This window comes from Lepus europaeus, chromosome 7 (genome assembly GCF_033115175.1).
Source record: "Lepus europaeus isolate LE1 chromosome 7, mLepTim1.pri, whole genome shotgun sequence".
Lineage (NCBI taxonomy): Eukaryota > Metazoa > Chordata > Mammalia > Lagomorpha > Leporidae > Lepus > Lepus europaeus.
This window is the reverse complement of record NC_084833.1, coordinates 55,795,753-55,810,365: the sequence shown is the minus strand read 5'-3', so window position 1 is coordinate 55,810,365 and position 14,613 is coordinate 55,795,753. Positions and strand designations below refer to the sequence as shown.

The window sequence follows — 14,613 nt, the reverse complement described above, 5'->3', positions numbered from 1 at the left end:
AGTGAGAGAGAGAGAGAGACAGAGAGAAAGGTCTTCCTTCTGTTTGTTCACCCCCCAAATGGCTGTTACAGCTGGCGCACTGCGCCAACCCAAAGCCAGCAGCCAGGTGCTTCTCCTGGTCTCCCATGCGGGTGCAGTGCACCAAGCACTTGGGCCATCCTCCACCGCCCCCCTCTCCCCGATCACAGCAGAGAGCTAGACTGGAAGAGGAGCCAACCGGGACAGAATCCGACACCCCAACCGGGACTAGAACCCAGAGTGCCGGTGCCACAGGTGGAGGATTAGCCCAGTGAGCCACAGCACCAGCCATGAATAAATCTTTGAGGAAAAAAAATTATATGCAAGAGGGGCTGGCACTGTGGTAAAGAAAGTCATGCCCACAGTCTCCACATCCTTTATGGGCACCAGTCTGAGTCCCAGTTGCGCCACTTCCCATCCAGCTGTTGTGACCATTTGGGGAGTAAAAAGCAGATACAAGATCTCTTTCATTCTCTCTGTATATCTGACAAATAAATCTTTTTTTAAAAGTATCATGTAAAATAAAGTACGAAATGAGACCCAAGAAACAGTAAGCAGAAAAATGAGCAGCCCTGGTTTGCCAGGAAGCAGTGAGTAGTAAGGAGGCCAGGACAGGTAAGCTACTAAAGTACTCACTGGGAAAATGGTAGGAGAGGATGACTCAGTTTCTTTGCCCACTTTTACCATTAGCTCATGGATAATTGATAACTCAGGGAATTAAAAAATATGTATACTGTTATTGGGACTTATTATTTTCAGTTCCCTGAGGACGGATCCACAGCTACATGAATCCTCCAGCTACTTACTCCCCACAGAGCCTTTTTTTTAAGAAACAAAAAAGATTCATTTATTTGAACATCAGAGTAACAGAAAGAGACGGAGAGACAGAGAGAGATCTTCTATTCACTGGTTCCCTACCCAGATGGCCACAACAGCCAGGGCTAGGCCAGGCCAAAGCCAAGAATCATGAGTTTCATCCAGGTCTCCCAAATGGATGGCAGGGGCCCAAGTACGTGGACCTTCTTCCACTGCTTTCCCAGGCACATCAGCAGGGAACTGGATGGGAAGTGAAACAACCAGGATAGGAACCAGAGACCATATGGATAATGGTGTCTCAGGCAGAGGTTAAACCCCCTATGCCACAACACCAGCCCCTATTTATTGGTTTCTAAATTTTTTCTTCCCTTGAAGCCTGGCTGTAATTTAATTTTTACTTAGGAATGCCAGTAAGACTGCTAGATACACACACACATACACACATATATGTATATGTGTATACATATATTATATGTTCTTTTTTTGTGCTGGTTTAAAACAATTCCTGTCCCTTTCGATCAAAAAATCTTTAAGATAAACTGCATTTTTAACCATTATGGTATTTTGTGTGTTTTTGTTTTTTAAAGATTTATTTGTTTGTTTAGTTACAGAGGCAGAGGCAGAGCGGGCGAGATCTTCCACCCACTGGTTCACTCCCCAGATGGCTGCAACGGCTGGAGCTGCACCGATCCAAAGCCAGAAGTCAGGAGCTTCTTCCAAGTCTCCCACACGGGTACAGGGACTCAAGGACTTGGGCTATTTCCTACTGCTTTCCCAGGCCATAGCAGAAAGCTGGATTGGAAGTGGAGCAGCTGGGACTTGAACTGGCATCCATACAGGGTGCCAGCACTGCAGATGGCAGCTTCACCCACTTCGCCATAGTGCTGGCCCCGTGGTAGTCTTTTACTGAGTGATTTTGCTAAATTTTATGCTGAGCAAAGCAATAGAAACCATCTAGCTTCTTGCTACTCAAATTGTGTTCTGCAGTTTACATGAATCAGTATCGCCAAGGAGCTTGTTAGAAATGCAGACTCTCAGGCCGGCGCCATGGCTCACTTGGCTAATCCTCCACCTGAGGCACTGGCACCCTGGGTTCTAGTCCCATTTGGGGCGCCAGATTCTGTCCCGGTTGCTCCTCTTCCAGTCCAGCTCTCTGCTGTGGCCCGGGAGTGCAGTGGAGGATGGCCCAAGTGCGTGGGCCCTGCACCCGTATGGGAGACCAGGAGGAAGCACCTAGTTCCTGGTTTTGGATTGGCACAGTGCGCCGGCCATAGCGGCCATTTGGGGGGTAAACCAACAGAAGGAAGACCTTTCTCTCTGTCTCTCTCTCTAACTCTGCCTGTCAAAAATTTAAAAATGAAATTAAAAAAATTTAAAAAAAAAGATTTATGTATTTGGAAATCAAAGTTACAGGGAGAAAGGCAGACAGACAGACAGATCTTCTATGCACTGGTACACTCCCCAAATGGCAACAGCCAGGGCTGGGTCAGGCCAGGGCTGGGTCAGGCCAAAGCCAGGAGTTTCTTCCAGGTCTTCCACATGGGTACAGAGGCCCAAGCACTTGGGCCATCAGCTGCTGCTTTCTCACACACATCAGCAGGGAGCTAAATGGAAATGGAGCAGCCAAGGACTCAAAAAGGTGGTGCCCATATGTGATGCTGGAATTGCAGGAAGTGGCTATACAGCAGGCTGCTCCACTTCTAATCCAGCTCCCTGTTACTGTGCCTAGGAAAGCAGAAGATGGCCCAGGTACTTGGACTCTTGTCACTCATGGGAAAGACTAGGATGGAGTTCTTGGCTCTTGGCTTTTGTGGCCATTTTTGGAGTGAACCTGCAGATGGAAGATCTCTGTCTCTACATCATGCTTTGTAACTCTGCCTTTCAAACCAATCAATCTTTTTTAAAAGTTTTTTTTAAAAAAAGAAACAAAGATTCTCAGGCCCCAGCCTAGACATACCTGAATCAAAATTTAAATTTTAATAAAATATCTAGGCCGGCGCCGCGGCTCACTAGGCTAATCCTCCGCCTTGCGGCGCCAGCACACCGAGTTCTAGTCCTGGTCGGGGCTCCAGATTCTGTCCCAGTTGCCCCTCTTCCAGGCCAGCTCTCTGCTATGGCCAGGGAGTGCAGTGGAGGATGGCCCAAGTCCTTGGGCCCTGCACCCCATGGGAGACCAGGGAAGCACCTGGCTCCTGCCATCGGATCAGCGTGGTGCGCCTGCCACAACGTGCCAGCTGCGGCGGCCATTGGAGGGTGAACCAACGGCAAAGGAAGACCTTTCTCTCTGTCTCTCTCTCTCACTGTCCACTCTGCCTGTCCAAAAAATAATAATAAATAAAGCTATAAAAAATAAATAAAAAATATCTAGATGACCTATATATACACACCTAAAAGCTTCTAAACCACTCTGCCTATAAACCACTCTGCCTATTTTATAGGTAAGTACATAGGGGCTAAAAGAAAAGGATGCACCCTCTATTTTTAGAAAATCCTGTAGAGGTACAGGTGTTTAGCTTCGTGGTTAAAGTGACTGCATCGCATACTGGAGCATCTCAGTTCCATTCCTGGCTTCAGCTCCTGATTTACCTTCCTGCCAGGGTAGACTATGAAAGGAAGTGGTGATAGCAAGTAACGTGCTCCTGACACCCACATGGAAGACCTGGGTTGCATTTTGATTCCCAGCTTCAACCTTAGCCCAGATGTGGCCACTGCAAACATCTGAATAGTAACCAAGTAGATGTGCACACTCATTTATTTGCATGCTCTGTCTTTCAAATAATGAAATGATTTTTTTTAAAGCTTGTAGAGAGCAGAGTAGTTACAAGGGAGGAATAGGAAGGGGATGGAGAAACAATGGTTAACAGTCCTCCAAGATAGGAGGAATAATAAGTTAAAATAGTCTGTAACACAGCAGGATAACCATGGTTGACAACTAATTCTATATTTCAAAATGGCTAGTAGTAAGAGATTTGGAATGTGGAGTACTAAGTTAAGCTGCCGCCTGTGGTGTTGGCATCCCATATGGGTGCCGGTTCCTATCTCTGCTGCCCCTCTCATGATCTGTCTCTCTGTGATGGCCTGAGAAAGCACTGGAAGATGGCTAAAGTACTTGGTACCTTGCACCCACGTGGGAGACCCAAGGGAAGCTCCGAGATCTTAGCTTTGGATCAGCCCAGCTATGGCCGTTGTAGCCATCTGGAGAGTGAACCAGCAGATGGAAGATATCTCTCTATCTCTCTCTCTCTGCCTCTGCCTCTCTGTAACTCTGCCTTTCAAATAAATAAATAAAACTTTAAAAAATTTTTCAAATTATCTTTTTGAATTTCTATAGGCTAACCTCCCAACTAGTCCCTGTTATTCTATCTTGGTAATATTTCCTCTTAGCCTCAAATGTTATCTGCTCACATCACACTGCAGGAAGGAATGGGATCATAAGACAGCACAAAATATGCCTCCAAAATGGATTAATAAATCTAGCATGTCTGCCTTCAAATAAGCTATTTATTTTTTAAATATATATTTTAAAGATTTAGTCATTTATTTGAAAGGCAGAGTTACAAAGAAATACAGTGAAAGAGAGAGAGAGAGAGAGATCAATATTCCACCTGTGCTTTACTTCCCAAATGGCTACAACATCAAGTCTGGGCTAGGCCAAAGTCAGGAGCCAGGAACTCCATCCTGATCTCCCACATGGTTTCATGGGCCCAAGTACTTGGACCATCTTCCATTGCCTCTTCAGGCACATTAGCAGGCAGCTGGATCAGAAGCAGAACCAGCACACAAGGTATAGGATATGGCTGTTCTAAGTGGCAGCCTAAACTGCAGCACCACAATGCTGGCATCTGATGAACTATTATGCACAGGTTTTCTTTTTGTTTGTTTGTTTGTTTGTTTGTTTTTTGGTAGCACAGAGAATTAAAAACATACCTGAAACACCTGACGAAGGTCAAATATGAAAACATATCTGGGCTGGCACTGTGGCATAGCAGGTAAAACTTCTAAGCTTCTACCTGTGGTGCCAACATTCCATACGGATGCCAGTTGAGTCCCAGCTACTTCACTAACGATCCAGCTCTCTGCTTGTGGCCTGGGAAAGCAGTGCAAGACGACCCAAGTGCTTGGGCCCCTACAACAGCCTGGGAAGACTGGAAGAAGCTCCTGGATTTTGGCTTCAGCTTGGCCCAGCACCGGTCGTTAAGGCTATTTGGAGAGTGACCAGTGAATAGAAGATCTCTCCCTCTCTCTCTCTGTTTGTCCTTCTCTCTCTCTGTAACTCTGCCTTTCAAATAAATAAATCTTTTTTTACAAAATCAGAAAAAGAAAGAAAAGAGTAATTAGTTGAAAGCTACAAAAATATTAGTACAGAGGCCAGTGCTGTAGCACAGCCGGTTAAATCCCCAGCCTGCATCGTTGGCATCCTATATGGGCGCCAGTTCAAGTCCCAGCTGCTTCTCTTCCGATCCAGCTCTCTGCTATGGTGTGGGAAAGCAGTACAAGATGGCCCAAGTCCTTGGGCCTCTACACCCATGTGGGAGACCTGGAAGAAGCTTCTGGCTCCTGGCTCCAGATCAGCTCAGCTCTGGCCATTGTGGTCATTTGGGGAGTGAACCAGAGGAATGGAAGACCTCTCTCTCTCTGGTTCTACCTTTCTCTGTAACTCTTTCAAATAAATAAAAAATAATTCTTAAAAAAAAATTAGCACATGCTATAACAAAGTCTATCAAGAATGAAGTTTTGGTTTCTGAATGGAAATCTTTTTAAATACAAACTATTCTCACAAGATAAAGTTATTTTTCTACTTTATTAAATAAAAAGACACTATTGTAAAGGAAATCAGTAAGAAATAATGAATTTTTGAGTATATGTTTGTATAGGCTGACTATGCAAACACATCTTACACACAGAGGTGGTCCCTGTATTTTTTCAGGATGCCTATTGCTTCTTAAAGGTATGTGCCTTTTAAATGTATCTGGTATTGACTTGCTATAGTCTACAATTTTAATTCCCATGCTAGAATCAGGCCCAGAGTATAAAGACTAACACAAATAATTTAGTATTATGGGCATCTTTTAAATCCTTCATAGCCACTAAGAATTTTGTTTTGTTTCCTCTTGAGGATGTGGACACGAGAATGACTTCTAAGAACAAATGGCTGATCCTTCTCCCTTTTACAGAACTTGTCTTTAGAACTTCTACTATGTGGTATAGAAGGTTAAACCTCTCCTGCAATGCCAGAATTCCATATGGGCACTGGTTCGAGTCCCAGCTCCTCCACTTTTGATCCAGCTCCCTGCTAATGCACCTTGAAAAGCATTGAAGGATAACCCAAGTACTTGAGCCCCTGCACCCATGTGGGAGCCGAGGAAGAAGCTCCTGTCTCTTGGCTTTGGCCTAGCTCTGCCCTGGCTATTGCAACCATTTGAGGAGTGAACCAGTAGACAGAAGATCTGTCTCTCTCTCCCTAATTCTGACTTACAAATAAATGAATAAATCTTTTTTAAAAGACATAAAAAATTATTAATCAATTTATATTTAAAACAAAACAAAACAAAAAACTCTGAACAGGTAATGTAGTCCTATTAAGTTAAAAATTAAATAAGATATTTACTATATTTGCTATTAAAATTAAACTACACTACAGGTTTACTACTCCTTATGCAAAATGTTTGGGACAGACATGTTTCAGTTTTTTTTTAACATTTGTATTTCATAATGAGATGTCTTAGGGTTGGAACCAAGTCTCAACATAAAATTCTTATATGTCTCATATAAATCTTATACACATAACCTAAAGGTATCTTATACAATATTTGCAATGCACCTGTGTTTTGACTCGAACTTATCACATGAGGTCAGGTGTAGAATTTTCCACTTGTGACATCATATCTATAACTCAAAGTTTTGGATTTTGGAGCACTTTGGATTTCAGACTAAGGCTTCTCAACCTGTATTTTTCTTCACTCTATAAATATACCTGTTCTAAGTAAGAGTCAGACAAGAGAAAGGTTATCAGACAACTGTTAATTGTACTGCAGATCATCACTCTTGCTTTTTGCTGAGAACCTCTCTCTCTAATTGCAATCTGTTGCCTTACATCCAGATGATGAAATATATAGACATCTGAACAAAACTAACCTCCAGATTTAATTTGAAATCTATTTTCTTCACTCTATAATTAGAAAAACTTTTTCAACAACCATGTAAGAAAATAACAGATAACAATACCAAAATAAAAATAGTGATATTCAATTTTTGAAGCTTTTTTTTTTTTTTTTTTTTTTTTTGACAGGCAGAGTGGATAGTGAGAGAGAGAGACAGAGAGAAAGGTCTTCCTTTTTGCCGTTGGTTCACCCTCCAATGGCCGCTGCGGCCGGCGCATCGCGCTGATCCGAAGCCAGGAGCCAGGTGCTTCTCCTGGTCTCCGACATGGGTGCAGGGCCCAAGCACTTGGGCCATCCTCCACTGCACTCCCGGGCCACAGCAGAGAGCTGGCCTGGAAGAGGAGCAACCGGGACAGAATCCGGCGCACCGACCGGGACTAGAACCCGGTGTGCCGGCGCCGCAAGGCAGAGGATTAGCCTGTTAAGCCACGGCGCCGGCCTGAAGCTCTTTTTTTTTTAATATTTTATTTATTGGGGCTGGCACTGTGGCATAGTGGGTAAAGCTAAAGCTGCCGCCTGCAGTGCCAGCATCCCATACATATGCCAGTTTGAGTTTCAGTTGCTCCACTTCCAATCCAGGCTGCTCACTAACCATCCAGCTCTCTGCTATGGCCTGGGAAAGCAGTAAAAGCTGGCACAAGTCCTTGGGCCCTTGTACCCTTCAGATCGGCACAGCTCCAGCCATTACAGCCAATTGGGGAGTGAACCAGAGGAAGGAAGACTTCTCTCTCTCTCTCTCTCTCCTCTCCTCTCTCCTCTCTCCTCTCTTTCAAATAAATAAATAAATAAACCTTAAAAAAAATAAAGTGGAGTAGTTGGGACTTGAACTTGCGACCATATGGGATACTGGCATGCAGGCCTGGGCGTTAACCCACTGCATTACAGCATTGGCTCCAATAAATAAATCTTAAAAAAGCCGGCGCCATGGCTCAGTATGCTAATCCTCCGCCTGCGGTGCCGGCACACCGGGTTCTAGTCCCAGTCAGGATGCCAGATTCTCTTCCAGGCCAGCTTTCTGCTGTCGCCTGGGGAGTGCAGTGGAGGATGGCCCAAGTCCTTGGGTCCTGCACCCCATGGGAGACCAGGAGAAGCACCTGGCTCCTGCCATCGGATCAGCGTGGTGCGCCGGCTGCAGCGCGCTACTGCGGCGGCCATTGGAGGGTGAACCAACGGCAAAAGGAAGACCTTTCTCTCTCTGTCTCTCTCACTGTCCACTCTGCCTGTTAAATAAAAAAAAAGGAAACAAACTTAGCTAAAGCTAATAACATGAAACAAATCTGATACTGAACATTCTGGTCCCAGTCTGAAGCCACTAAATTCTATTTCATCACTAGATTTTTCAGCTACATGAACCAATAAACTCTCTTTCAACAAAGGTTTAAGTTCGGTTTTTTAACGATTATAGGCAAATAATAATCACCACATATAATATTTGGGTTGACACTGAATCACATTCTTTCTAAAGACTGATTGATGTATTTATTTGAAAGGCATTAGGGAGAGAGCAGGGAGAGAGATCTTCCATCCACTGGTTCACTTCCCAAATGGCAACAATAGCTGGAGCTGGGCTAGGCTGAAGCCACAGGGTCTGGAACTACACCCAATTCTCCCACATGGGCGTTAGGGACCCAAGCACTTGGGGCATCTTCTGCTGCTTTCCCAGGCACTTTAGCAGGGAGCTGGATTGGAAAGTGGAGCAGCTAGGAGTAAATCAGTACTCACATGGAATGCCGGAGGTGGCTTAATGAGCTGTACCACAAAGCTGGCCCCTAATCAAATCATATTAATATCTTGGTTGATGTCCACTTGCCAATTCTACCCTTGGATCCCCTTTATAAGTAATCAGAGCTTCCTTCTGCCTCCAAGCTAGTATCTTGCCCCTAGCAGATGCTTAAGTTGTATCTCTTGAACCAAATTAACAGGGCATGACCCAAAAGAGATTTGAGAGAAATTTATTATACAAGGTAGAACAAGTCTTCTAAAAGCAATAAAACTAATTTTGAGACAGTGTTTCTCAAACTTTTTTGACTGTGTTCCACAATAAGCAGTGTGTTTCAGATTACAATGTGGTACACACAATCTATGTAACTGGAAAAAAGAAAAGATGTTAAGAAACAATACTTGCCTCTTTCTACATGCAAAGCACTCTAGTATTTTCCATTCCTTGTTTAAAATATTCATCATCATCCATCAAACTGACTCCACACCCCATACAAGGGTAATGAATGATCTATACACTGAAAATACAAGGGTAATGAATGATCTATACACTGAAAATATTAGTCCTGGGAGTTCTCTCTTTTTTTTTTTTTTTTTTTTTTTTTTGACAGAGTGGACAGTGAGAGAGAGAGAAAGGTCTTCCTTTTGCCATTGGTTCACCCTCCAATGGCCGCTGTGGCTGGCGCGCTGCGGCTGGCACACCGCGCTGATCCGAAGGCAGGAGCCAGGTGCTTCTCCTGGTCTCCCATGCGGGTGCAGGGCCCAAGCACTTGGGCCATCCTCCACTGCACTCCCAGACCATAGCAGAGAGCTGGCCTGGAAGAGGGGCAACCAGGACAGAATCCAGCGCCCCAACCGGGACTAGAACATGGTGTGCCAGCGCGGCAGGCAGAGGATTAGCCTATTGAGCCGCAGCGCCAGCCGGGAGTTCTCTTAAAATGGGGAACATGCCTGTAAACGGGTCAGGACAAACAGCACAGTAAGAATATATTCTGGTCTAGACACCCTTAAACGTAGATTAGGTTAAAAACTTTTTTTTTTTTTTTTGACAAGCAGAGTGGATAGTGAGAGAGAGACAGAGAGAAAGGTCTTCCTTTTTGCCGTTGGTTCACCCTCCAATGGCCGCTGTGGCCGGCGCATCTTGCTGATCCGAAGCCAGGAGCCAGGTGCTTCTCCTGGTCTCCCATGCGGGTGCAGGGCCCAAGCACTTGGGCCATCCTCCACTGCCTTCCCGGGCCATAGCAGAGAGCTGGCCTGGAAGAGGGGCAACCGGGATAGAATCTGGTGCCCCAAGCGGGACTAGAACCCGGTGTGCCGGCGCCGCAAGGCGGAGGATTAGCCTGTTAAGCCAAAGCGCCGGCCTAGGTTAAAAACTTCTTAACTAGTTCTACTTCTTGTCTGCTCTCATCTTTCCCTATCATGCAAGAATTATTAGACTTTCAGGGTTGTTGCTCAATTCTTCAAAGTGGTCAACAGTCTATTAGACTCAGATCTTTTTTTTTTTTTTTTATTTTTTGACAGGCAGAGTGGACAGTGAGAGAGAGACAGAGAGAAAGGTCTTCCTTTTGCCGTTGGTTCACCCTCCAATGGCCACCGCGGTAGGCACGCTGCGCCGGCGCACCACGCTGATCCGATGGCAGGAGCCAGGTGCTTCTCCTGGTCTCCCATGGGGTGCAGGGCCCAAGCACTTGGGCCATCCTCCACTGCACTCCCTGGCCACAGCAGAGAACTGGCCTGGAAGAGGGGCAGCCGGGACAGGATCGGTGCCCCGACCGGGACTAGAACCCAGTGTGCCGGCGCCGCAAGGCAGAGGATTAGCCTAGTGAGCCGCGGCGCCGGCTAGACTCAGATCTTAAACATGACCAGAGTCATGGCAACAAATCCACTAAAAGAATAAAATAATTTTTTCATTTATTTAGGGGCATAATGGGTAAAGCCACCACCTGCAATGCAGGCATTCCATTTGGGCACCGGTTGGAGTCTCAGTTGCTCCACTACCGATCCAGCTCTCTGCTGTGGCCTAGGAAAGCAGCAGCAGATGACCCAAGTCCTTGGGCCCTTGCACCGACGTGGGAGACCTTGAAGAAGCTCCTGGCTCCTAGCCTGAGATCAGCAAAACTCCTGCTGTTGCGCCCATCTGGAGAGTGAACCAGCAAATAGAAGACCTTTCTCTTTCTCTGCCTCTCTGTAGTTCTGCCTTTCAAATAAATAAATAAATATTTTTTTTAAAAAAAAGGATTTATTTATCTATTTAAAAGACAAAGTGACAGGAGAGGGAGAGAGAATTCATTTGAGGCCAGTGCTGTGGTACAGCAGGTTGAACCGCCATCTACAGCCCCAGCATCCCACATGAGCACCAGTTCATGTCCTGGTTGCTCCACTTCCAATCCATCGCCCTGCTAATGTGTCTGAGAAAGCAGCAGAGGATGGCCCAAGTGCTTAGAACCCTGCATCCACGTGGGAGAACTGGAGGAAGCTCCTGGCTCCTGGCTTCAGCCTGGCCCAGCCCCAGCCACTGCAGCCATTTGGGGTATGAACCGGCAAATGAAGATCTCTCTCTAATTCTGACTTACAAATAAATAAATAAATCTTTAATATATATACATAAAAAATCATTTAAAGTGTCATGGAACTTACAAGAACATTCTATTACTATGAATTTCTCAAGGGTTACAAAAACCTTTCTCTTCAAAGTCTACTTTTTCTGTATCCTAAATTACCACCTACAATTAATAAAAGCTGTTCTTCAAATCTTGGAATATCAGATGCTAATGCCATCACATCAACAGATTACCACCAAACCCTATCAGGTAAGAGGGCCACAAAAATCATTTGCCTATCAAGAGAATTATTAACATTAAAGAGAGAGAAAGTAAAGAAGAAAAAACAGGGAATCATTAAAACATGATGGATCGGGGTACATAAAGCCGAGTCCTGCAGTGCAGGTATCCCATATGGGCAGCAGTTCAAGTCCTGGCTGCTCCACTTCCAATCGATCCAGCTCTCTGCTGTGCCTGGGAAAGCAGTAGAAGACGGCCCAAGTCCTTGGGTCTCCCACGCGGGTACAGGGGCCCAAGGACTTGGGCCATCTTCTACTGCTTTCCCAGGCCATAGCAGAGAGGTAGATTGGAAGTGGAGCAGCCGGGACTCGAACCGGTGCCCATATGGGATGCCGGCACTGCAGGCAGTGGCTTTACCCACTTCCACAGCGTCAGCCCCTAGATTTATACTTTAAAAACCAATTCATGGGGCCAGTAGTGTGGTGTATTGGGTTAAGCCACCACCTCTGCTGCTGGCATCCCATATAGGCAGCAGTTTGAGTCTCGGCTGTTCCCTTCTGATCCAGCTCCCTGTTAATGTGCCTGGGAAAGCAGCGGATGATGGCCCAAGTGCTTGGGCCCCTGCACCCATGTGGGAAACCCAGATGAAGCTCCTGGCTTCCACCTGGCCCAGCTGTTGCAGACATTTGGGGAATGAACCAGTTAGGAAGATCTGTCTCTCCCTCTCTCTGTGTAACTGACTTTCAAATAAATAAACAAATATTAAAAAAAAAAAAAAACTGGATTCATTTGATTTTCTGAAGCTACATTAAGCTATTTGGCTCTATAGTCTATCATTCACAAAAGTATCCAAATACATAAAGCTTGAACAGTCAAATTAGAATGCTGAAAACATCTTGAATTATTTGAAAATTACATTAACATTTCCGCATACACTCTTCAAAGATCTTCTCTTTAGCCATCACAGTGACAGAACTGCAGACAACTTAATGGTGATTTGTTAAGATCACTTCAATTCATGAGCTTTAAAAGCATTTAAAGAGCTTAATCATTTCATCTGGAAAGTGACAAACAATTCCACGCCAGGATGGAACCAAAGTTTTTAGTTTCTAGGTATTCAGGACTCTGAAAAATGCCAGGATGGTGTACTGGGGAAAAAAGAACTTTAGAATGAGTCATAATAGTAATTGCTAACATTTATTTAGTCCCCTCTCACACAGGCCCAGTATTATTTAATTCCTTTACATTAATTATTTCATTTAACCCATGTACCAATTTATTAAGTAGATACTACTATTATCCCCAACGAGTCCAAAGTCATAAGTAAACGGAAGGGAATGGACTCGAATCCAGGAACTCTTATCACCTGGAAGTGGCACCTAACTACTACTTCGGTAATCTGCAGAAGCCAAATACACCCTGAGCCTGTTTATTCATCCGTAAAAACGCAGCGAGCGCTAATGTTCCTTCCAGCTCTGCCTAGGTTTATCATCAACCTTGTGAGCTGCCTGAGCGTCAAGACAGTGTCATTCCTTCTCTTAACTGAATTCAATTGCAAAAAAAAAAAAAAAATTTACAACAAATCCAATGGGTGGCCGGCCGAGCACTGCGCGGGGCCCCAGCCCAAGCCCCCCACTCACTGTGCGTTCGCCCGCGGGCGTCAGCAGGCCCCCACTCTCCCCACAAGTCCAACAGACCCACCGAGGAACTCTCCCCGCGGGCGTCCCCCCAGGAACACTGGCGCCCCCGGGCCAGCCCCAGCTCCGGCTCCCGGGCCCACTCACCCTTCAGGTGGTCTCCGCTACCTGACGCCGCGGGACCTCGCGTCCTCGCCGCCCCATCTCGCACTGGGGTCGTGTGCAGTGCCTCCGGCGACGATCGTTCGACGACTCTGCCTTTCGCCATGGCTGCCACAAGGGAAGGAGGCAGCGGGGTGGTGCCGCGCCCACTTAACAACTAAACTCGCCCCGGCAGGAGCTTCCAGCACCGAGTTGCCACAGCCGGAGCCTCTGCCGGCGCGACCTCCTCACCTGACAGGACCTCAGGCCCCGGAGCACCGTGACGCTCCGGAACCGCAGGGCGGGCAGACTAGGACTAGGCTCCGCCCCGCCCCGCCCCCGAGCCTCGCGCGCTCGCGCCGGCCCAGTAACCGTGAGACAAGTCAGGGTCCGGCCCCGCCCCGTTCGCGGCCCCGCCCCTCGCCTGAGGGGAGCATGCGCACTCGCGGCCCCCGAGTCACCAGGCTGCGGCTCGCGCACGGTCTTGAATTGCGCAGCTCGAAAGAGCCGGAAGTGCAGTCCCAAGCACTTCAAAGCCTTTGTCCCTGCCGCCGGAAGTGCTGGCCAGTGATTAGTTGGCGTTTCGCGGCTGACGATTCACTCCATTGTTTTGTACGCCAATTGCACGAGCCGGTGTCTAGAATCGGAAAGGGTAGAGAACGCGTGATCTGAAGATGGTGGGAAAAAAAGCCTGATCCCTATCTAACTGCATTTCAGGAAGCTATGGCTTCGGGAGGCGCTATAACCTGTGAAGGTCACAGGGTGGCAGAAGTGGATTTAGAATCCGGTTTTTCTTGCCTCCGAGCAAGTGCTTAGCATCGTCCGGCCCACCCTCACTAGTAAATCCGGGTCAATACACTTAGCTTTTCTTCTTGCTGAACCCAAACTTGCCTTTTAGACATTTCTATTCCTACCCCTCAGAGCAGCGTTCAGCTTGCTCTCACAGCTGACTATTGGAACTCCCTCTTAAACGCACACTTGGCAATGTATAAAAATGTTCTGATTGTTCCTATTCAGGCACAGTTACAGCTCCAGGAAATTCCTCCATCAAAACAAACGTGCAGAAGGATTTGTTCTGATCAACAGTATTTGTTAGTATAATGGCAAGAATGTGCAAGCAATCTAAAAACCAACAATAAGGGAAAATGGCTAAGTAAATTATAGAAGACTCATTCGATGGTATTGTGTAAATGTCCTTTGTCTACTTCTGAGGTCTTCAAAGAGATACTTCCCCATTTTATTTCCTGCGTAGTCATTATTAAAAACAATACTGACATGAGTTACTTATTTTGCACCTCCACCTCAAGAATATAAGGGACCTTATCTTTTTGAGTACCATTG

At 46.1% G+C, this 14,613-nt stretch overlaps 1 protein-coding gene across 3 annotated transcripts in view; it reads right to left on the bottom strand.

The window, feature by feature from the left end:
* TMEM41B (transmembrane protein 41B) overlaps positions 1 to 13,591 on the bottom strand; it is a 32,258-nt gene extending 18,667 nt beyond the window's left edge. The window contains exon 1 of one of the 3 annotated variants that reach the window (XM_062196529.1): positions 13,279 to 13,591. In XM_062196529.1, the coding sequence (XP_062052513.1) occupies positions 13,279 to 13,399 (121 nt within the window). In that variant the 5' untranslated portion in view covers positions 13,400 to 13,591. The remainder of the gene's footprint in view (positions 1 to 13,278) is intronic. The other 2 variants (XM_062196528.1, XM_062196527.1) reach the window with 2 other exon arrangements.
* Between the last annotated feature and the right edge of the window lie 1,022 nt (positions 13,592 to 14,613).